Raw genomic sequence first — 23708 nt, 5'->3', positions numbered from 1 at the left:
CTGTAAATCTTAAAATTAACTACATTTGTGAATGAAAAATACGATTTTTTTAACGATTTTGGGGTTGGTTGGGGGAGGAAGTTGGCATTAAAATGGAAAAAAAGTGAATTTTATATACTATTCTAGTAAAATAAAGTTATGGTGTATCGATCGATTTTTTAAAGAGCAATTTAAAATACAAAATATACGATATATTGTAAAAATGTTGTAATTAATCATTTATTGGTCAGATTTCATTCAGAAACTAACAATAATTTCTTATATTATTCGAAAATCTCTATAATATTGCATGTAATTGCATTTCAACGGAGCCGTGACGTCACGCGGCGCACTCGCGCTCCACCGCACTTCACCAATGGCGGGTGTTTCGAATCTAACACCTGTCTCTCAACACCATTTTCACCAATTTCTAGCCAGTTTTTATCGATTTTTCTCGAGATGAGTGATTTTGTAGTGCTCGGGGAGCCAACAACCAACAATTTATCCCCAGAAGTCGGATGTCAGACTGAAGAGGTAAGTTTTTTTCAAAAAAAAAAAAAAAATTGAAAAATATTTATTTTAGATTGCTGTAGAAAATATGACAACACAGACAGCAGAGGAATCGATTACAAAATATCGAAAAAACACGGAAAATCCAGAAATGTCGTATTGGGAGTCAATTGTTGCAAATCGACAGAATGAAGTGGATCGAATTAAAGCGTTGAATGAGAAGGTTTTATTTTTTTCCAACGCGATATATTAATATACAGTTATCGATTGATTTTGCAGATGGAAGTGGAGAAAAGTCGAAAATCGGAGATGCTCGACGCGAAACAGACTGAATACACGCGACTCTTCGATTTGGGAAACGAAAAATTGAAAAAATCAAGTGAAAACGGCGATTCCGAAGAAGAACCCGACACGAGCACCTGTAAATAATTCGGATTAATCCGGATTCTTCTAATTTTGCTATAAAAATACTTATTTTTCTGTATAAAATGCATTTTTGCTCCTTGTCGATGTCTTTTTTTCATTTAATTTCTCTGTTTTTATCATCAGAGCTGGTTATTTCTTCTTTTTTTTGTATTTTTTCATTTAATTTCTCCAAATTGCACCGAAAAATCGATTTTTGGGGTACGGTAAATTTAAAGGCGCAGGGTTCGAAATTTAATTTCTCGTGCTTCGTGGCGAGACCCTACGGGCCTAGGGGCCCGCGTAAATCTATTTTTTTGAATTTTGAACTCAAATTTTCACCATTTTTCGCCGCAATTTCAATTTTTTCTGCTTATTTTTGTGTAATTTTCAACAAAAAAAATTTCAGATGAGCAGAATCGGCCTTCAACAGCTCAACAACTCGGCACGCAACAGTCCATTTGGCTCCGAGAAGGCCACCGGCACCAAGCAAATTCCAGAACCGCTGAAGCTCACCGCCCAACTCAAGAAATATCAGCCAATCACACCGTCCCCGCTGGCTTCTGCCACCACAATCACACCGGTTTTATCTCCATTCGACGTGTTCTGTGATGATGATCAAGAGGCAAAAAACGTGGAGACGCAGATGTTTGAGGTATGAAATGATGATTAAAAAGATTTATCGGCATAAATATATCTACAATGCTTTGTATATTATCGCTAATTCATCAGAACACGAGAAAGCAGCTGGTATAATAGATATTTATTAAAACTTTGAAATTTTATTTTAAAAAAATCAAAAAAATTGCAGTACGGCACAGTGTCCACGCAAACGATCATCAACGTCCCACACGTTCAACCAAAAATCACAGAAGCCGATCTAACATCTGAAAAACCAACTGTAAACTATCTTCGCGTGATGGCTGACCGTCTGCAAATGGATCTGGACGATGAAATGGACAGAAATCAGCGTCTCGTCGCCGAACTCGGAGATCTCGACGAAAAAATGCGAAAAATCGACGATGACACGGAGATTCTTCTCGAAGTGCTCGCCGACATTGACGAGGAGCAACAGACGGATGAGGAGATTGGCACCGCGCAACTTTAAATTACTATCCACGCTCTCCTCAAAGCCGAATAATTATTAGAGCGCGCTTGCTACGATTCGCGTTTCTGTGCCCGCGGTGTTTTGCCTTTTCATTGAAAATAGCAGATTTATCGAATTTTTAGCTTAAAATTTTTTTTCGGCTTTTTACGAACCAACCTTTTGTTAAACAGTGAAAATCGAATTTAAAATGACTAAAATGAACTTTTTTCGTTCACTGGCTGTAAAATGGTTTGAATTTGACGACATCAACGGGATTTTTCTTATTTTCTAAATATTTTTCAATTAAAAATCGGTTTTAATGCACTTGTAACCTAACGTTAGAGTCAAAAATAGTTTAAAACCGAATTCTAATCGAAAAATATTCAGAAAATACGAAAAATCCCGCTGATGTCTTCAAATTCAAACCATTTCACAACCAGTGGACGAAAAAAGTTCATTTTAGTCATTTTAAATTTGATTTTCACCGTTTAACAAAAGGTTGGTTCGTAAAAAGCCGAAAAAAAATTTTAAGCTAAAAATTCGATAAATCTGCTATTTTCAGTGGAAAAGCAAAACTCAGCCGACGCTGAAACGCGAAGCGTAGCAAGCGCGCTCGAATAATTATTCGGCTTCGAGGGGAGCGTGCTACCTCGTGTTTATATATATCTTGTGTATTTACTTCATTCCTTTTACGAGTTTTACCAAATTTCAACGCAATTCAATTTTAAAATGTTTTTTTATCAAATGAATTTCAAATTCTATGCGACCCGAAGTTTAAAATAATTTAAATACCAGCAACAAAACCACAAAAACAAATAATTATGCCCTAAACATTGAAGAACCGGATTTGTGAATAAGTGTCAAGAAAACAATAGAAGAGACGGCGGATATTAGGAAAATCACGTCGAACCAGCGATGGTAGAAGTTGAATTTCAAATCGCCGAGAATTCTCGTCAGAATCGTTCGATACTCCTCGGGCACGTTCATACGCATTAATAGGACGCTCGAAACGAAGTACATTCCCTGAAAAATTCAATTTTTTATTGAAAAATCGAAAATTTAATTGAAAAATTGGTGAAAAAACTGTTAAAATGCTCTTGAATGACTCCAAATTTTCCCCTGATTCCGAATATCTATGTGAAAAAATTCGAACAAATTTCCCTGATTTTATATTTCACCTTGAAATCGCGCCCGAATCATTTTTTTCAAATGCGCGCTCACAGATATTCTCATTGGAGCGCGCTTGCTTCGTGACGATTTACGGGAGCTTTCCGTTTTTTAAAATTTATTTCGTGCGTGTTTCCTTAATTTTTGTCGATTTTTTGTAGGTTTTTTTTCTGAAAATTTTTTTTGTGTCAATTTAACATTTATTGAGCTCAGAACTCAAAAATGTAGGAAAAACGCTAAAAAACTGAAAAAAAATCTCTCGTAAATCGACACGAAGCAAGCGCGCTCCACTGAGAATTTCTTTGGGGTTGCAAATGAATCTCGCGATTTCAAGCTGGAATGTAAAATCAGGGAAATTTTTTCGAACTTTTTCACATAGATATTCGGAATCAGGGAGTAATTTAAAAATATTTCTCAGATTTCGGTACTCCACCTTTAATAATTTCGCAATTTTTTGCGGTTTTTGTGGAATTTAAATTCGAAAAAATCAAAATTCCGCCGATTTTTCTCGTTTTTTAAAGGTGGAGTAGCGCTAGTGGGAAAATTGCTTTAAAACATGCCTATGGTACCACAATGGCCAAATATAATGATTAAAAAATTTTCTAGATTTTATATGATTTTTTGAAAATTGGAAAAATCAGTTTTCACCTAATTATTTTCGAATTACCGCCAATTGGAGTTGTTCGATGGAGCGCGCTTGCACGTTTTTAAATTTATTAATTTTATTTTTTTGTTATTTTCCACCGATTTTCAATGTTTTCGGTGTATTTTTGCTTGAATTTTAGAGAAAAAGTCAAAATAAATGCAAATTTTCTATTAAAAAGCACGCTCACAGGTGTAAATCAGTGAAATTAATTAATTCGTTACTTTTTCATTTTTAAGCGTGCTTTTTAATCGAAAATTTGCATTTATTTTGACTTTTTCTCTAAAATTCAAGCAAAAATACACCGAAAACATTGAAAATCGGTGGAAAATAACAAAAAATAAAATAAATAAATTTAAAAACGGTCAAGCGCGCTCCATCGAACAAATCCAATTGGCGGTAATTCAAATAGGAATTAGGTGAACACTGTGATTTTTTCAATTTTCAAAAAATCATATAAAATTTAGAAATTTTTTATCATGATATTCGGTCAAAGCAATTTCCCCGCTTATACCTTATACCTTAATACCTGAAATAATTCCGCAATTTTTTGCGGTTTCTGTGGAATTTAAATTCTAAAAAAAAATCAAAATTCCGCCGGTTTTTCTCATATTTTAAACTACAAACCATAATCTGTGCCATCAAAAGTGCAATAATATTCGACAATGATGACGTGGCATTGCTAATCGACACAAAAAACTTTGTCATTGTGATCAGAAGACCTCTGACAGAAGTGACTGCAATAACGCCGACGAGAAAAAACGAAATATATTGTGACCAGAATGATATATCCAATGGAATACCCATCCAATGTACACCGATTTCAATGGTTTTCGTGACCGGATCAACTTTTCCGACTCGATCGAACACGATATTAATAAACGAGATAAAGATTTTCCAGATGCAATAAATTGAGAAAAAATGTCCGAGAATGTTGAAATAAATGCCCATGAATGTCTTGCTGAACTCCACACGATTCAACATTTGGCGAAGTTCGACGAGATCTAGGAAAAGGAATCGGGCGAGGGTCTCGAGTGGAATTATTTCTTCTTTGAGGCGGCTGGAAAAATTTTTGGGAATTTTATATATTAATATGGGATTTATCGATTTCGCAAAAAAAAAAAATTAAAAAAATCAAATTTTGGTTAAATTCCCATCTTCGAACCCCGCCCACTCCATCTGATTGGTTGAAAAATGGGCGGAGCGAATCGCTGATTGGTCTGGGAATTTATACAAAATTTGAAAATCAGGTTTTAAATTGGATTGCTAATTTTTTTGTGATTTTTTTCTCGTTTTTTTTGTTTTTTTTTCGGAAAAAAGGGGGTTTGTGCAAAAAATGGATTTTTAAAGCCTTTTTTTGGGCAAAAAATGGATTTTTAGTCTTTTTTTGGTTTTTTTTCTGGGAAAAAAAAATGGAGTTTTCAGTTTTTTTCGGGCAAAAATGGATTTTTAGTTTTTTTTTTGGTTTTTTTGGCAAAAATTTTAAGTCTTTTTTTAAGATTTTTTTTTTGACAAAAATGGATTTTTAGTTTTTTTCGGGCAAAAAAAAATGGATTTTTCGTCTTTTTTTTTGGGCAAAAATGGATTTTTTAGTCTTTTTTAGGCAAAAAATCGATGTTTTAGTTTTTTCTTGCCAAAAAAAAAAAGGATTTTAAGTCTTTTTTTTGCGATTTTTTTGGTAAAAAATGGATTTTTTAACGGGTATTTAAAGTTTTTTATACCGAAAAAAAAACAAAAAAAAAGATTTTAAAGTTTTTTTTTGAAAAAAAAAAGGATTTTGCGTCCTCGAACTCCGCCCACTCCGTCTGATTGGCTGAAAAGTGGGCGGAGCGAATCGCTGATTGGTTGGGGAGTTTTTTTTTTTCGTTTTTTTTCCCAATTTTGAGTCAAATTAGTGACTTTTTCTCACATACTCAATCTGTGAAGCCAACGTTGATCCACTGCTCTGCTCACTAAAACTATCCCAAAACCGCTCGAAAAAAGTCGTTTCCTTTTGAGTTTTCTCTCCGCTAAGTCGCTTTTTCTCCAGCTCATATCGAGCCGCTTTTCTCTTCTTCAAAACTATCAAATCCATCGTATGGGCCAGCTTCTTTTCCAGCTGACACACATGAAACTCTTCGACGGGTCTCGTGAAGAATGTCATGTAGCAATAGGGCGCGTTTACAGCACCAAATCCCGACAAAATCGCCATAATTGTGACGCCGACAACTCCGACACGCGAGATGACTTGTTCAATTGTGAAAATTCCGTGTTTTGGGCTGAGCATTGGGAATGGGTCGCCGATTTTCCAGAAAAAGTAGATAAAAACTAGCCATAGACCGATTGAAAGTGGAAGTTGCAGGTGTTTTCGGACGATTCCACGGATTATAAGATATGATGTGTATACTGGTATTACTACTACAAGAGTGATGAGAATTAGGGATAGACAGAATGTCCAACACCGGGAACGTGATCTGTAAAAAATTTGAATTTTGAAAAAATTTTAAAAAATCAAAAAAAATTCAATAAAAATCGATATTTTTTGGTTTTATTTACGATTTTTTCCTAAATATCTTAAAAATCTTTAAAGGGGTTCTTGCCTTCCTCATTGCATTTTTCGCGCTCCATTGACAATTGCCTTGGGAAAGTCGTGTACTCCACGCGGACTACAATCGAGCCGCGACGCGACACGCAACGCGCCGTAAATCTACCCCAGATATGGCCTGGCCTAGTTCGGCAAAAACTCTTCCATTTCAAGTCATGAGGGAAGCCAGAAATCCGTGAAATTTTCCCTGAAAAAATGCTAAAAATCGAAAAATTTTCCGAATACTCCCCTGTTCCACAGCCGAATTCGCTCAGTCCACTGGAGCGCACTTGCTATTTTTGCTTTTTTTTGCGCACTAAAACTTTTTCGCTGGTTTTTTAAAAGAAAAGTGGAAAAATAGAGCTCAAAAATTGGGAGAACCGTGTTTTTTTTTCAAAATTTGCTCCGATTTCTGGCTTCTCCTATAAATTGAAATGGAAGAGTTTGTCGAACTAGGCCATTTTGGCTCGGTCATATCTGGGGTAGATTTACGGCGCGGTGCGGCTCGATTGTAGAAATAAATGTATTTGTCCGTGTGGAGTACACGACTTTCCCATGCGTTGTCCGGCGATTGTCAATGGAGCGTGAAAAATTCAATGAGGAAGGCCAAAATCCCGTGATTTGCAAAATTAGCAGCGCCGCACAGAAAAAGAGGCGGAGCGTAATTTTGCAATCCTGTGGCACGGTTTTTTCCTTCTTTTTTGTTGATTTTTTTCCAATAAAATTAAGGTTTTACTTGTTTTTTTTTTCATTTTTTTCCGAATCGGAAAAATGAGAAAAAGCCGTGCCGCAGGGTTGCAAAATTACGCTCCGCCTCTATTTCTGTGCGTCGCCGATTTTTTTTTGTTTTTAGAGGAAATTTTTACTTTAAATAGGCCATAAATCGGTATTCTTTAGCATTTTTCGTTTAAAAAATTCAAGAAAAAGTTTCTGTAGAGCTTCCTTACAGCGGGGCCATCACACCAGCGATTTCAAAGATAATCAGCTCGAATAAACTGCAGGAGAACGCAAATGTCAGGGAGAATATGAACTGGACAATTCTGTTGTGTACCTGAATGAAAAATTTGAGAAAAAACTATTTAAAAAATGAAAAATGTTCAAAACCTCGTAATTTTTAAATAGCTGTTTTGTGTAGAAAAGCCAGCCGGTAGCGAAGAAAAGAATAAGGGAACCGAGCATTACGTTGGCATCTTTTGTGTCCACATCTGTTAATCCGTCCATTTTTTTGCTAAAAAATCGCTCTGAAATGTGCCAAAAATGGATAAAAAAGCAAATTGACACGCTACTGAATGAGGAATGGGCTACTCCGTGGAAAACCTGACTGTCAGAGTTACAACGTAAACAGACAAAATATTATGAGAATAATAGTTTTCTATAATTAAAATATTCATTATTATTATCAAACTATTGAACATTTTTGTTTTATAAAAGAAATTCGATTGAAAATCTAAAATGTTTTGGGAAATCCACTTCCCCCGAAACACTAGTGACTCTGTGCAATGCAAACCTGCTCCATCGAACAATGGGTTTTCTTCAATTTTTAATATTTTTTCGACGTGTTTTTTATTGATTTTTGGCGAATATCCACATTTTCAAGTGTTTTTTTTGCAATTTTTTTTGAAAATTATTCAAAATTAATATTTCAGCACAAAATGAAGTACGCGCAACTTGTCATGGGACCTGCTGGCAGTGGAAAAGTGAGATTTTTCGAAATTTTCTCGCTGAAAAATTGTAAAATTTTATATAAAAATCCAATTTCAGTCAACCTACTGTTCAGTAATGTATAATCATTGCCTAAGCACCGGGAGAACATTGCGAATGGTGAATTTGGATCCGGCATGTGAAGTTTTTAATTACCCAGCTGTTGTTGGTGGGATTTTTTTTTTCGAAAAAATTGGACTAACAATAAGAATATTTTTTTCAGATGTTCGCGATTTGATCAGTGTCAATGATGTTCAGGAGGACGAGGAGTTGATTTTGGGACCTAATGGAGCTCTGGTGTTTTGCATGGAGTAAACTTTAGGCTTAAATTTAGGTTTAGGCTTAAGCTTAGGCTTAGGCTTAGGCTCAGGCTCAGGCTCAGGCTTTTCAGATACCTTGTCTAAAACCTAGAAGGCAAAATTAGATTTTTTCGGTTTTTTCTGCAAAATTTGAATTTTTTGGTAAAAATGTATTTTTTTTTGGCAAAATTGGATTTTTTTCGGTTTTTTTTTAAATTAAAAATTGATTTTTTTTCGGTTTTTTCAGCAAAAATGAAAGTTTTCCGATTTTTTTCAGCAAAATTGGATTTTTTTCGGTTTTTTTTTCGGCAAAACTGGAATTTTTTCGGTTTTTTTTAGTAAAAATTGATTTTTTTTTCGATTTTTTTTCAGCAAGATTGGAATTTTTTGGCAAAAATTGATTTTTTTCGGTTTTTTTCAACAAAATTGGAATTTTTTCGGTTTTTTTGTTGGTAAAAATGGTTTTTTTTTGTTTTTTCTTTCAACAAAAATGGAATTTTTTCGGTTTTTTTTTCAGCAAAATTGGAATTTTTTCTGTTTTTTCAGCAAAATTGGCCGAAACCTAAGCTTAAAAACCGAAAAAATACCAATTTTGCTGAAAAAAACCGAAAAAATTCCAATTTTGCTGAAAAAAAACCGAAAAAAATCAATTTTACTTTAAAAAAACCGAAAAAATTCCAATTTTGCTGAAAAAAATCGAAAAAAAAAATTTTACTAAGGCTTAGGCTTAGGCTTAGGCTTAGGCGTATGCCTAGAATTCGGAAAAAAATGGAAAAATAATTCTAAAAACATTTTCTTTTCCAGATACCTTGTCCAAAATCTCGAATGGCTCCACGACGAGCTTGACGAAGGAGAAGACGACTATTTCGTGATCGATTGCCCGGGACAGATCGAACTCTACTCGCATCTTCCAGTTATGCGTCAGATCGTCGATGCTCTCAAATCATGGGACTTTAACGTGTGCTCCGTCTTCCTAATCGACACGAATTTCGTTTTAGACGCCGAGAAATTCATCTCCGGAGCTCTTACAGCGCTCTCTGCAATGGTTGCAATTGAGACCCCAGCGATAAATGTTCTAACGAAGATGGATCTGTTATCGGAGAGAAATAAGCAACTGGTCGACGAATTTCTCGAGACAGATACCCGCTCAATTGTAGATCAAGACGAGACTGTCTGGAATTCGAAGCATCGGAAGCTGACGCGAACTATTGCTCAGGTGCTCGAGGATTATTCGATTGTGAAGTTTGTTCCGTTGAATTGTGAAGATGAGGAGAGTATTGATCAGCTTTTACTGACAATTGACACTACAATTCAATATGGAGAAGACTTGGAGGTGAAGGATCATTATCCAGAGGAGCTTGATCCGGAGCAGCAGGAGTAGTGGTCGGAAATTTGGAAAAATTTTCGCACTGAAAAATGATTTTTTTTCGTTGATTTGTTACTACTTACTTTTTTTTGTTTTATTCTGCCTTTTCTTCCCCGTTGATTAAAATTTGTTAAACACTTTTTTTCCCCGATTCTATATAATTTGTTGGTTCGTAAAATCCATTTAATTCCTGCTAAAAATTGAATTTTTTCAGGCATTTTTCAGGCTTTTTCCCATGTCGATTTACGGAGGATTTCGTACTACACGTGGACAATTTTGCCGAAATTTTTGCTGATTTTTTTGTGAAGAAAAACATAAGAAAACACACAATTTTCTTCCAAAAAACCAGAAAAATCGGAAAAAACGAAAATTTTCATTTTTTTCAAAAAAAAAACAACGAAATTATTGATTTTAGATTAAAAACGATATATTAAAAACGATTAGCAATTTTCAGTGTAAAATTTGAAAAAAATTTAAAAAATGCTCCAAAAACCAGAATTTTAGCTACAAAAAATGCAAAAAAAATATAAAAATAGCTCAGACTTGTCCACGTGTAGTACAGGATTCTCCGTAAATCGACATGCATAAAAACCGCGCCGCAAGATTGCAAAATCTTCGGCGCGGCACGGTTTTTCCCATGTCGATTTACGAAGAATTTTGTACTCCTCGTGGACAAGTGCGGATATATTTTTTCGCATGGTTTTGCAGTTTTTAGCCGAAAATCTTTGATTTTTCAGAATTTTTTTTTGCATTTAAAATTAAAAATGTCCCTTTTTCACCTGAAACAATATATATTGTCAATTTTCAGTGCAAAATTTGAAAAAAAAAATCAGAAAAAATGCTCCAAAAACCAGAATTTTAGCTAACTGGAATTTTTTTTCGCATGATTTTGCAGTTTTTGGCCTATTTTTGGTGATTTTTTATGCAAAAAAACATGAGAAAACGATAATTCATTATAATATGCCATAAATACATCGAATTTTGCCCTAAAAAATTATAAAAAGTCGATATTTTGCTAATTTTCAGTGTAAAATTTGAAAAAAAATCAGAAAATATGCTCCAAAAACCAGAATTTTAGCTAAAAATTGCGAAAAAAAATTGAAAATTGCTCAAACTTGTGCACGTGTAGTACAAAATTCTCCGTAAATCGACATGCATCAAAACCGCACTTTTTGCCGTATTTCGACAATAATTTATAATAAAAAATGTCATTTTTTTCAGCACAAAAATGTCAAAACCACCAAAACTGCCAGCCACTGCATCCTATTTCAAAGAAATTATCGATGATTATATTTTAAAATCGAAAATTGCTTATGATTTTTACAAAAAATCACAAGTTCTGATAACTTGCAAGGTAATTTTCAAAAAAAAAAATTTTTTTTTTTATTTTTTAAGAAAAAAACTTTTTTTTTCCCATTTTTTAAGAAAAAAAAACTTTTTTTTTTCATTTTTTTTAATGAAAAAAAAAAACTTTTTTTGTTCATTTTTAAGGAAAAAAATTTTTTTTTTCATTTTTTTAAAGGAAAAAAACTTTTTTTTTTCATTTTTTAAGGAAAAAAAATTTTTCAATTTTTTTCTTTTTTTTTTTCATTTTTTAAGGAAAAAAAATGTTTCAATTTTTTTTCATTTTTTTTCTCATTTTTTAAGGAAAAAAACTTTTTTTTTTAATTTTTTATTCAAAAAATCTCATTTTTTGCAGCCACTTCGAACAGAAGGCTACTTGACTCGATTCCTCCCTTGGCATCAATTTCTGCTCGACGATCTTGAGATTTTCAATCGAAATATGGAAATTTCGAAGAAAAACCAGCGAAATGAGCTTGTTGACCTGAATCTATCACCGTATATTATTTGGGAACGCGTTCTTACACAACTTTTTCAGTTGTTTGTAATCGAAACGGTGCGATTTTATGCCTAAAATGAGAGAAAAAATCTAAAAATTAGCTCAAAATTGCTCATTTTCCACCACCAAAATTCGAGCAAAAAAGCATAGAAAATTCAAAAAAAAAACTGAATTTTACAATTTTCAGCGAAAAAAAATAAAGAAGAAGCCAATTTTAGCCGAATTGTTGTGTAAAATTTCCGAATAAAATTCGATTTCCACCTATAAAATTGAAAAAAATCAAAATTTCTGTTTAAAAAAAATTACAGAAATTTAATTTTCAGTCAAAAATCGAAATTTTTCGATGTTTCGAAGAACACAAATTTCTTTTTTACTACGAAAACTACAGTAATCCTTTGAAATGACTACTGTAGCGCTTGTGTCGATTTACGGGATCTCGATTTTCGAATTTTCAAAAATCGAGATACCGTAAATCGACACAAGCGCTACAGTAGTCAGTTAAAGGAGTACTGTAGTTTTCTTTTCGCTGCGAGATATTTTGCGCGTCAAATATGTTGTGCAATACGCATTTTCAAAATTTTGTGCTTCCTGTAATATTTTTTTGAATGTTTAATTTTCGAAAAATTGAAAATATTCGATTTTTGACTAAAAATTAAATTTTCTGTATTTTTTTTTTAACAGAAATTCCATTTTTTTTTCAATTTTATAGGTGGAAATTGAATTTTATTTGGAAATTTTACACAAAAATAGAGTTTTCCTGAAATCTGGATTTTTTTCGGCTAAAAATGTGAATTCAATGAAATTTTTGATGAAAATCGGATTTTTTTTTGAGTTTTTTGACTGAAAATTGATTTTTTTTTGGCAAAAATATATATAAGATATATAATATTAGAAAAAGGCAGAAAATCCGAAAATTCATTTCAAAAATCGATATCCCGTAAAAAAAATGACACAAGCTCTACAATAGTCGTATTTAAAGGATTACTGTAGTTTTCTTTTCGCTACGAGATATTTTGCCCGTCGAGTATGTTGTGCAATACGCATTTTCAGAATTTTGTGTTCCTGTAATATATTGCAATGGGAAAATATGAAGTTTTCATTTAAAAAACTAAGAAAAAAAAATTTCGGAAATCAAAAAAAAAAGTATTTTTTAAAAATGTAGAAAATGAATAGAAAATTGTGAAAATATATTTTCTACATGAAAAAATATTTTTGAAAAATTATAAAAATAATTTTTTTTTCGGGAAAATGATTAAAATTTCATAAGAAATTGGAAATTATGACAATTTTGAAATGTTTCAAAAAAAAAAATTTTTTCTGGAAAATCAAAAATTCTAAAATTTTTTTGCAGCCGCGATTGGATGGCGAGTGTACAGCTGTAATGCGTGCTTTAAATGCATTAAGGGAAATTATGAGAATTATTGAACTTCACAACGGAGTCGTCGGAGTGGTTAGTTTGAAAATTGTGTTAAAAATTTGATTTTTCGACAAAAAAAAATGCTTGAAAACTCGAATTTCGAGTTAAAAATCATAATTTTTTGCTTTTAAATCAGTTAAAAATGTGTAAAAATGGTGAAAATTAAGGATTTTGTGTCGATTTTTGCTTCAAAATCTGCTCGAAAATTTAAATTTTGAATTAAAAATCGAGGTTTTTGGCTTTTGGCTCATAAAAATACGCCTAAAGTCTAAAAAATTCAATTTTCAATGCAAAAAACCACAAAAAAGTTGCAAATTTTTAGTTTTTAAAAGGAAAAAAAATGCATTTTCACATCGGAATACAGTAGAAAATGCTAAATTTCAACCATTTTTTGCAAAAAAAATTTTTTTTTTGTTAAAACTCTCTGATTTTTACGTAAAAACCGAAAATTTGACCAAATTTTTAGTTAAAAACTACAAAAAATCTGGAGAAATTGCGAAAAAAAAAATTTCAAAAAAAAAAAATTTTTTTTTTGCAGAATGTTTTCCATTATTCCGAAATCGAAGATGATGCGTTGATGATTTGGATAGAAGATCAGAAAAAGTTTGAATATCATCAAAAAGCTCAGTGTAGAGATATTACGGCAATCACTGAGAAGCTATTGAAATACCAAAAAGACGATCCGGAAAAACGACGGATTTTGAAGGAAAGAATGGAGAAATTGATTCGGAAATATAAGGATGAGGTTGGTTTTAAAAAAAAATTGAAAAAAAACGGAAAAAAATAGCTTTAAATGTCAGAAAATAGACCGTAATGACCTGTTAAAAAATTTGAAAAAAATTTTTTTTTCAAAAATTTGAATTCCCGCGCAAATTAATTGCCTAATTTTGAAATTTTCAGACAATTTTCCGCAAAAAATTTGTAATTATCGATTTTTAGGCCAATTTTTAGCGAATTTATGAGCCTATTCGCATAGGTTTAGGCTTAGGCTTAGGCTTAGGTTAGGTTTAGGCTTAGGCTTATGTTTAGGCTAAGGCCTAGGCTTAGATTTAGGCTTAGGCTTAGGGCTTAAGCTTAGGTTTCTAACGCTCCCCCACTGACGCTATTTAGGCTTGGGTTTATAACGTTTTTTTCATTTTTCAAAGGGTTCCCGTTGGCCGATCAAAGCGAAATTTAACACAGAGACGTATAGGCCACTAAGAAGCTTCCGTGTAAAATTTCAAATTGATTCCATCAAAACTCGCCGAGTTATGGAGCTTAAGGTGTTTTCAAAATGACCCTCAACTATTTTTTAAAATTTGAAAGTTTGGCGTTTTGTCAGTTTTCTCCCTAAGCTCACGAAAATTTAATGACAGGAGGATCGTAGCAGGATAAGGTTTCTTGTGAATTTTGAGCCAATTTCGATGTACAGGAGCCGAGATATTAAGCTTCAAAATATAAAAAAAAGTTCGAGTCCGGGTGCGGGCGTCTAAATTTTTTTATGCCCTGTTTTTTGTTCACTTTGAAAACGCGCGTGTAACTTGACGGCGGGTGGATGGATTTTGATGCGGTTTTTTGCTCTCTCTTCAAGAAGCGTGCCTCACCTCTGTATGCTTTATTTCAGAAAGATTGGAGCTCTTTGAGCCGAGATATGAAGAGTATTTTCGAGTATCCTCCAAAAATCACGTTTTTTTTTCTCATTTACTGGTGGTTTTAATTGAATGAAAATTCGAATATTTGAGATTATTTCACGATTTTTCAGGGGTGTATACAACTCGACGAGCTCTTTTCAACGTGTATTTTGAAAAAATTCTACGACTTTTTTAAGCTATAGAAGTGGGCTCTTTAGTGTGAAAGCGAAAATTGCATGTTCCCCCCTTTGTTTTTTTGGGTGCAATCCTCAAACCACCGCTTCGTGCGCTGTTCTCTTTCACAAATTTTGGGTTTTGAGGTGAAAGTATTGTAGAGTAAGCTTCTGGCTACATTTTAAAGTAAAATTTATTCCAAAAAAGTTATTTTTTCATTCTGAAAATCGAGCCAGAAAAAATGTTGTCAAAAAAATGAGGTTTTTGCTGGAAAAATAAAAAATTTTCCATTACCGAATGGGATTTTATGTTAAATTCGTAATTAGTACATAAATACCGAATGGATGCTGAAAGCACAGCTCTCTACGATAATTTTCAACGATTTTAGAACATTTAATTTTTGACCTCGAAATTTCAATTTCCCTCTTTTCCTGGACCAGTTTTTTACTGAAATGTGAATTTTATGCCCTCAATCTTATTATTTTTGCTATGAGAAGCGAGACAAACAAAAAGTTTTTGGCCATGAGTTCCTCGAGCCCCGTTCCTGAAGTTGTGAGCTTCAAGCCTTGCTCCAGAGGCTTTTTTTTCATTCTTCACCAATTTCCAAAATTTCAAATCCTATCATATTTTCTTTTTAACGCTGACTTCAAATATATACTTTTCATTTTTCAATTCCAATTGTGAGCGGAGCTACGGCGTTTTCAAGGTTCAGCAGTGCCCGCCCGCCCCCTCTTGCCTCCCCTTTCTCTTGCCTCCTCCCTCTCCACAGAGTCTCCACAGTGATGCATGTAGGCTGGCTGTAAATATGGTCTCTAATTACTGTTACAGGATCAGATATGTATATTTTACGACATATCTATTGCCGCGCTAGTCTACTGTGAGCTCTTTTAGAGAGCTTCAAAGTCAAAATTTGCATTTCCGACCTCCCCCTCCCCCCCCTTTCGGTGTGTTTTTTTTCGCGTTTTTTTTTAAACCACCGCTTCGTGCGCTGTTCTCTTTGAGAAATCTTTGGTTTTAGGGTGAAATTCTTGTAGAAAAAGATTTTTTACGAAATCCTCACACCTTTTTTCATATTCCCTCAAATTTTTGTAACTCAATTCTCACTTTGAAGGGAGATACAGGCGGGAGATACAGTTCGTTGAAGGGTTGGCTGCCAACACATCGCCACCCCACCCACAGAGAGACACACATTTACGAACCAATATATTCAAATATTACCTCCTGCTCTCAGTTTTCAAGATTTTATGATGATTTTTACTTCTTGAGAAAGAACACATTCTCTTTCCTATTTGCAGGGATAGAGGAAGACAAAAAAAAAACAATATGGATTTAAAATCAGGGCTTCGACCCGATTTTAATAAAATATATGAAACCCTCTTAAAAAGTTACAAGAAGGTTTTTCCTTGCGCTTGGAGCGCAAAAGAAAAGAAAAAGAGCTATTTAGACTTAGGGTGCCCAACTGGAATAAAATATAGGAAATCCTTATGACACACTTAAGCCTAAGGGCCCGAAAAAAAAACTAGGATGCCCAACTGGAATAAAATATTGGAAATCCTTATGACACACCGGCGGTATGGCGCGGCTTAAGCCTAAATAGCCACTTTTATCAAAATACATTTGAGCGAGGCGGTTGTAAACTATTCGTTCTTTAGCAAAAATTAAAAAAATTTATTATTTAAATTTAAAAATAAATATCATATGTTATCAGACCTTAGAATATCACGCCTTAATTTAGTAATCATTTTAGTTCATAAATGTGAGAGAAAGAAAAATGGATTAATCATCGGAATTAGATATCATCAGAGTGATTATATTCATCAAAGGTCCCACTTCCTATCTCATGTGAAGAAAGGTTCGAATTCTGTACCTATGAATGCTGCCGATATTTGAATTCCTGTCTCATGGGAAGAAGGCCTTTCTTGTGGGAAAAACGGAGTTATAAAAAAATATACGCAGGTACAGAATTTGAACTTTTCTTCCCATGAGATAGGAGTTTGTATATTGGCATTCTATAACTTCACTAAGAAAAAAAATCTCCAAAGGTTGATCGCAAATATGTAGAGATTGCTCGCATCCCTTCAAATATTACAAAATTTTCAAGTTTCTTAGAAATAATCTTCATTTAGATTACTGAAAAATATCCACAGATTACTTTTGAGTTGCCTGAGAAGTTAGAGTAAAACGCGAGCCTCGCTCAAATGTATTTTGATAAAAGTGGCTATTTAGGCTTAAGCCGCGCCATACCGCCGGTGTGTCATAAGGATTTCCAATATTTTATTCCAGTTGGGCATCCTAGTGTGTTTTTCGGGCCCTTAGGCTGGTTGGATTGGGATTTCCAATGTTTTATTCCAGTTGGGTACCCTAAGTCTAAATAGCTCTTTTTCTTTTCTTTTGCGCTCCAAGCGCAAGGAAAAACCTTCTTGTAACTTTTTAAGAGGGTTAGGCTTAGGCTTAGACTTTATATCAGGCTTAGGCTTATGGTCAGGCTTAAGCTCAGGCTTAGGCTTAGGCTTTATATCAGGCTTAGGCTTATGGTCAGGCTTAAGCTCAGGCTAGGCTTATGCTTAACCTAGACCTAGGCTTAGGCTTAGGCTTATACCTAGACTTAGGCTAAGGTTTAGACCGAGACTGAGGCTTAGGCGTAAGCTTAGGCACAAGCTTAACCTAGGTTTAGGCTTATGCCGGGCCTGCGGGGAAAAATTCCAGAAATTCCTGAAATTCCTAAAATTCCTGAAAATCCAGAAAAAAAAGTAAAAATAGGACAATATTTTTGCAAAATTAAAATTTTTTTAACGGTTTATTTTCTGTCATGGACAAAAAAAAAATTAAAATCAAAAATTTTTTTTTCCAACAAATTCCAAATTTTGCAGACGTTCTACTATCAAATTCCCATCACATATCAGGAATTGGTCGTCAGATATGAAAAGAAACATAAGGTAATTTTTACAGAATAAGTAAAAATCGAGAAAACGCGAAATTTTGCCCCAAAAATACGGTCTCGACACGACAATTTTTTTGTTAAATGCGAAGAAATAAATGTGTGCGCCTTTAAAAAATATTGTAATTTCAATTTTGGTTTTTTCCGGAAAACTTTAGAAAAAAATCGTTGAAAACCCCGGCAAAAATCGATAAATTACACGGAATAACGTCCAAATTTTTTTCCAGAAAACGACAAAACCACCGCAACACCTGATCATTCTTCCATTGCCACCACGTCGAGCATCACCAGCTCCACCACGTGTCATACCTCATGTGATCATGCAACCACCTCGACCACGGCCACCAATCTCAACCGCCGATCTTTGTACTCCTGCTTTCCAACAACTACCTCCACCACGCGAGGAAGCCATGGAAATTGACAAGAGCTCCGAGAGCTCCGAGCATTCTACGATAGCTGGAGCTGGAGAAGCTGGATCCATCACTGTCACAGCTTCATCATCTGAGAAGAGCCCAGCAGATTCACAAGGTTCAGCTTCCCCAGATGAATCTACTGAAGAACCATCCCAGGATCACACTCCACAGGACCTTCCCATGGATCAAGCTCCACCACAAGCGGAAGAAGATCTTCTGGAAAGATCTGATGCAGATCCAGGATCTCGGGATGAATCACAGAACGACGTTACAGCATCTCTTGATGGCTCTACTGAAGAAGCATCCCAGGATCACACTGAATTTGTAGCTGATACTCCGGGAGCTGGAGATGAAAGCACTGATGATGCTCTGAACCTTCCGATGGATACCGATCAAGCTCCACCACATGCGGGAGAAGAAGATCTTCTGGAAAGATCTGATGCAGATTTCTTCGCTCCACGAGTCCGCGATGAATCACAGAACGATTCCCAAGATTCAGAAGATGTCACAGCATCGCTTGATGGCTCTACTGAAGAAGCATCCCAGGATCACTCAGGAACTCGAGAGTCTAGTGAAAGATCCGAAAGTAGTTCAGAATCTCCGAATTCTTCTCCACAACGTGAGAACCTTGATACAGCTCCACCACAAGAGGAAGAGCTCTTTGACGATGCGCTGGAAGATCCGGAAGCATCTCCGAAATCGCCCGAAACTGTTGATGCTGCACCGATCGAAGAAGGATCCGATGCTGCTCCAGAAGCTCCTGAACCTTCCCCGCTCGAGCTGCTGGACCCGGAACTCCGAGAAGATGAAGATCCCAAGAATGCTTCAGAGGGGAATTTCCAGTCTGACGATTCTCAAATTTATTCTGAGGAAAGACGCCAAGTGGGTCAAGAATATCAAGAAGAAGCTTCAGAAGATAAGGATGATTCCATGGATTCCGCGGAAGCTGGAGAAAGATCTGATGATCCTCAAGATCTTCGAGAATCTTCTTCATCATCTGATGAATCTGATGAATCCGAAGGGAACTCGAGTCCTTCCGAAGCTCCAGGCTCGCCAAGACAGCAAGATCCCGAGCCAATGGAAGCGTTCGGTGAAGCTTCGGAAGCTCCACCACCACCACCGGATCAAGGATCAAAAGATCAAGAAGCAATACTGGATCAACCAGTGATGGAGCCGGAAGAAGCTGCATCGAATGGATCCCTTGAAGATCCTTTGGATTTCGCGGATTCGGATGCTGCTCGAGAAAGATCAGATGATCCTCAAAGTGTCCGAGAATCTTCTGCATCATCGGATGAATCCGATAGCTCTTCTGAAGCTCCATGCTCGCCAATACAGCAAGATTCTGAGCCAATGGAAGCGTTCACTGAAGCTTCGGAAGCTCCACCACCACCCAATCAAGGATCAGAAGACCCAGAATCAATCCTGGAACAACTAGCGATGGAACCCGAAGGCGATGCATCGAATAGATTACTTGAAGATCCTATGGATTCCACGGATCTGAATGCAGCTGGAGAAAGATCAGAATCTTCTTCATCATCTGATGAATCCGATAGTTCATATGAAGCTCCAAGACAGCAAGATCCCGAGCCGATGGAAGCGTTCATTGAAGCTTCGGAAGCTCCATCACCACTCAATCAAGAATCAGAAGACCCACCAGCAATGCATTATGAGCTAACAGGACCGAATGAGGATGTGGAACCCGCAGAAGATGTATCGAGTGGATCACATGAAGATCCGACTGCTGCTCGAGAAAGATTAGATGATCCTCAAGGACTCCGAGAATCTTCTCCATCATCTGATGAATCCGATAGTTCTTCTGAAGCTCCAGGCTCGCCAAGACAGCAAGATCCTGAGCCAATTGAAGCGTTCACTGAAGCTTCGGAAGCTCCACCACCACCACCCAATCAAGGATCAGAAGACCCAGAATCAATCCTGGATCAACCAGCGATGGAGCCGGAAGAAGCTGCATCGAATGGATCCCTTGAAGGTCCTATGGATCATACGGACCCGAATGCGGTCCAAGAAAGATCTAATGATCCTCAAGTTCACCTAGACTCGTTCAATGAGTCTTCTGATGAATCCAATGGTGAAGGTAGCTCAAGTCCTTCTGAAGCTTCACGTTCACCAATGGAAGCATTCAATGAAGCTTCAAAAGCTTCACCACCGCCCAATCAAGGATCTGAAATTCAAGAAGCAATCCTGGATCAATCAGCAGCAGAACCTGAAGAAGATGCATCGATTGGACCCATTGAAGATTCTTTGGATTCCGCGGATTTGGATGCGGTCCAAGAAAGATCAGACGATCCTCAAAATCTCCGAGAATCTTCTGCATCATCGGATGAATCCGATAGTTCTTATGAAGCTCCAGGCTCACCAAGATGGCAAGATCCAGGGCCAATGAAAGCGTTCAATGAAGTTTCGGATGCTCCATCACCACCACCGAATCAAGGATCAGAAGATCACGAAGCCATCCTGGATCAACCAGCGATGGAGCCGGAAGAAGATGCATCAAATGGATCCCTTGAAGATCCTGGAGAAAGATCAGATGATCTTCAAGTTCACCTAGACTCGTTCAATGAGTCTTCTGATGAATCCAATGGTGAAGGTAGCTCAAGTCCTTCTGAAGCTTCACGTTCGCCAAGACAGCAAGATCCTGAGTCAATGGAATCGTTCAATGAAGCTTCGGAAGCTCCACCGGATCAAAGATCAGAAGATCAAGAAGCCATACCTGCCGAGGAGCCCGAAGAAGAACAAGATCCCGAAGAGCCCGTAGAAATCAACTATGACATTCCAACTCCAGCTTCATATCATTCTTCCACCGATTCCGTGGATCTTGAGTCTCCGATCATGGGACCAGCACCACCTCAATTCTCAGCAGAACAATTCCTGGTAGATCAGCATCCAGCGAATCCGTCATTCTTTGACGCCTCCTCTGATTATCGAGTTGCAGCTGGGCAGGAAGCTCAGCGGCCTGAACAAGATTCAAGATTCCCGGAAACTTCTTCCATGCCTTCTGGAGCCGGGGAACAAGAAGATCAAGCATCTGGAAGTGCTCCAGAACCGGACGATATTCTACAGCAAGCGCTGATGGACGCTTTAGGCAGTCCGTCTCCGGCAGAGCCACATGATATCCTGCAACAGGCACTGATGGATGCATTCGGTAGCCCGCCACGGGTGGAAGAGGATCAGCAGCTGCTTATGGATCCGTTAGACCGTCCGTTTGGAGAAGGTGCTGAGCGGAGAACTGAAGAAGCAGATGGTAAGTTTCGAATTCGAAAATTTGAAACGAAAAATTCCCCAAGTTTGCCAAATTGCCCCTGATTCCGAATATCTATCTGAAATTTTTTTTTAATTCCAAAAATTCCGAAAAATCATTAAAAAACTCCTTAAAAAACTCCAAAAAAATTCCTAAAATTTTTTAAAATTTCAATTCCAAAAAAAATCCTTTAAAAAATTCAAAAAAAGTCCAAAAAAAATCCGAAACAAATTTCTAAAAAATATCCAAAAATCTTTAAAAAATTCCGAAAAAAATTCCAAAAAATCCTTTTAAAAAATGTTTTAAAAATTCCAAAAAATCCTTTAAAAAAATTCCACAAAAATTCTTTTAAAAATATTCCAAAAAATCCTTTTAAAAATTCCAAAAAAGCCCAAAAAAATTCCTTAAAAAACTCAAAAAAAAAAATTTCAAAAAAAAAATCCGAAAACCCCTTTTCAAAAAATTCCTAAAATTTCCTAAAAAAAATTAAGAAAATCAAAAAAATATTCCGAAAAATATCCAAAGACTCTTTTAAAAAATTCCGAAAAAATCATTTAAAAAATTCCGAAAAATCCTTTAAAAATCCAAAAAATTCGGAAAAAAAACCAATAAATTCCGAAAAAATTTCGAGAAATCCTTTAAAAAATTCCTTATTTTTTGTATTTTTTAATACAAAAAATTCCAAAAAATCCTTTAAAAAGCTCTAAAAAATCCGACAAAAGTCCGAAAAATCCTTTAAAAAATTCCTTATTTTTTGTATTTTTTAATACAAAAAATTCCAAAAAATCCTTTAAAAAGCTCTAAAAAATCCGACAAAAGTCCGAAAAATCCTTTAAAAAATTCCTTATTTTTTGTATTTTTTAATACAAAAAATTCCAAAAAATCCTTTAAAAAGCTCTAAAAAATCCGACAAAAGTCCGAAAAATCCTTTAAAAAATTCCTTATTTTTTGTATTTTTTAATACAAAAAATTCCAAAAAATCCTTCAAAAATCGTAAAGAATTCCGAAAGGTACTTTAAAAAATTTCAAAAAAATATTCCAAAAAATATTCCAAATATCCTTAAAAATTCCGAAAAATCCTTTTAAAAAAATTTCCAAAAATCCTTTAAAAATTCCGTTTTGTCGATTTACGAGATTTCAGGGGATTGTTTTCGAATTTTTTAACATAAATATTCGGAATCAGGCGCAAATTTAGAGTAATTTAAAAGTATTTCCCTGAAAAGTTCAAAAATATTCTTTTTTTTCAGTAACAACTCCTGCTGCTCCGGCTCAAGAATCTACAGAAAGTTCCGCCGCTCAAAAACGTGAATTCCTGCCTGAACACGACGAGGATGAAGCCCAGGATCCGAAAAGACCACGTCTTGAATGATTTTTTTTTCTAAAATTAATATTTGATTTTCTAAAAATGATCTCCCTTTTTTTTTAAACGATTATATATTGTTAACCCGTTCCATTTTATTGAAAAAGTTTGACTTTTTTATTCAATAAATTTTTGTTTTTTTTTTAAAATTAGATCAACCCCTGAAATTTGCAGTTTGCAGGAATTAAAAAAGAGGTGATTTTGCAAGTGTGTGTCGATTTACGACAGAATTTTGTACTACACGTGGACAAGCGCGAAAGATTTTTTCGTCGGCAAATTGCCGATTTGTCGGAAATTTTCGATTCCCGCGAATTGCCGATTTGCCAGAAATTTTCAATTCCGGCAGTTTGCAGATTTGCCGGATCATTACAGTTCCGGCAAATTCCCGTTTTGCCGGAAGTTTTCAATTCCGGCAATTTGCCAATTTGCCAGAAATTTTCAATTCCGGCAAATTGCCGATTTGCCGGAAATTTTCATTATCGGAAAATTGCCGATTTGCCGGAAATTTTTGATTCCAGCGAATTGCCGTTTTGCCGATTTGCCGTAAATGTTCAATTCCGACAATTTGCCGATTTGTCGGAAGTTTTCAATTCCGGCAATTTGCCAATTTGCCGGAAGTTTTCAATTCCGGCAGTTTGCTGATTAGCCAGAAATTTTCAATTCCGGCAACTTGCCAATTTGCTGGAAATTTTCAATTCCGGCAAATTGCGTATTTGCCGGAAATTTTCATTTTCGGCAAATTGCCGATTTGCCGCAAATTTGCTGATTTGCCAGGAATTTTCAATTCCGGCAATTTGCCGATTTGCCGGAAATTTTCATTTTCGGAAAATTGCCGACTTGCCGGAAATTTTTGATTCCAGCGAATTGCCGTTTTGCCGATTTGCCGTAAATGTTCAATTCCGACAATTTGCCGATTTGTCGGAAATTTTCGATTCCCGCGAATTGCCGATTTGCCAGAAATTTTCAATTCTGGCAGTTTGCAG

At 35.5% G+C, this 23708-nt stretch overlaps 5 protein-coding genes and 2 non-coding genes across 10 annotated transcripts; 6 read left to right on the top strand and 1 right to left on the bottom strand.

Moving 5' to 3' along the window:
• Positions 1-356: 356 nt before the first annotated feature.
• Positions 357-993, top strand: Y75B8A.18 (Clathrin light chain; the record flags this gene model as incomplete). Of its 2 annotated transcripts, NM_067189.9 has the most annotated exons (3): positions 357-513; positions 563-712; positions 769-993. In NM_067189.9, the coding sequence occupies 3 exons, from the start codon at positions 439-441 to the stop codon at positions 916-918; spliced, it is 375 nt and encodes a 124-aa protein (NP_499590.2). The 2 variants fall into 2 exon arrangements, with proteins under 2 accessions (NP_499590.2, NP_001129844.1); NM_001136372.3 differs by lacking the exon at positions 357-513 and having other exon boundaries at positions 578-712; positions 769-918.
• A 307-nt stretch (positions 994-1300) lies between these two features.
• On the top strand, positions 1301-2744 carry gmn-1 (Geminin homolog; the record flags this gene model as incomplete). Its single annotated transcript, NM_001392216.2, has 2 exons — positions 1301-1546; positions 1703-2744. 2 exons carry the CDS (start codon positions 1301-1303, stop codon positions 1997-1999), a joined length of 543 nt encoding a protein of 180 aa, NP_001379042.1. The 3' UTR covers positions 2000-2744.
• Positions 2696-7597, bottom strand: gphr-1 (Golgi pH regulator). Of its 3 annotated transcripts, NM_067187.7 has the most exons (5): positions 7456-7597; positions 7299-7402; positions 5702-6241; positions 4416-4848; positions 2698-3001 (listed from the first exon to the last, which is right to left on the bottom strand). In NM_067187.7, exons 1-5 carry the CDS (start codon positions 7570-7572, stop codon positions 2798-2800), a joined length of 1398 nt encoding a protein of 465 aa, NP_499588.1. In that variant the 5' UTR covers positions 7573-7597; the 3' UTR covers positions 2698-2797. The 3 variants fall into 3 exon arrangements, with proteins under 3 accessions (NP_001407532.1, NP_499588.1, NP_001407531.1); NM_001420557.1 differs by lacking the exon at positions 7456-7597 and having other exon boundaries at positions 2745-3001; positions 7299-7404; NM_001420558.1 differs by lacking the exons at positions 7299-7402; positions 7456-7597 and having other exon boundaries at positions 2696-3001; positions 5702-6243.
• A 400-nt stretch (positions 7598-7997) lies between these two features.
• Positions 7998-9853, top strand: gex-4 (GPN-loop GTPase 3). The gene is made up of 4 exons (NM_067186.4): positions 7998-8048; positions 8113-8221; positions 8276-8363; positions 9156-9853. The coding sequence occupies exons 1-4, from the start codon at positions 8004-8006 to the stop codon at positions 9730-9732; spliced, it is 819 nt and encodes a 272-aa protein (NP_499587.1). The 5' UTR covers positions 7998-8003; the 3' UTR covers positions 9733-9853.
• A 1082-nt stretch (positions 9854-10935) lies between these two features.
• Positions 10936-22876, top strand: Y75B8A.13 (titin). Its single transcript, NM_067185.5, has 7 exons — positions 10936-11071; positions 11417-11614; positions 12909-13007; positions 13513-13719; positions 17629-17694; positions 17924-21368; positions 22613-22876. Exons 1-7 carry the CDS (start codon positions 10946-10948, stop codon positions 22732-22734), a joined length of 4263 nt encoding a protein of 1420 aa, NP_499586.2. The 5' UTR covers positions 10936-10945; the 3' UTR covers positions 22735-22876.
• On the top strand, positions 13952-14053 carry Y75B8A.52. The gene has a single exon (NR_052795.1). It is a non-coding gene; the product is annotated as an Unclassified non-coding RNA Y75B8A.52 (non-coding RNA).
• Positions 17242-17302, top strand: Y75B8A.45. The gene has a single exon (NR_052794.1). It is a non-coding gene; the product is annotated as an Unclassified non-coding RNA Y75B8A.45 (non-coding RNA).
• Positions 22877-23708: the final 832 nt, after the last annotated feature.

The sequence above is a fragment of the Caenorhabditis elegans genome, chromosome III (assembly GCF_000002985.6).
Source record: "Caenorhabditis elegans chromosome III".
In the NCBI taxonomy this organism is placed as follows: Eukaryota; Metazoa; Nematoda; class Chromadorea; order Rhabditida; family Rhabditidae; genus Caenorhabditis; species Caenorhabditis elegans.
This window is presented reverse-complemented; position numbering and strand designations above follow the sequence as displayed.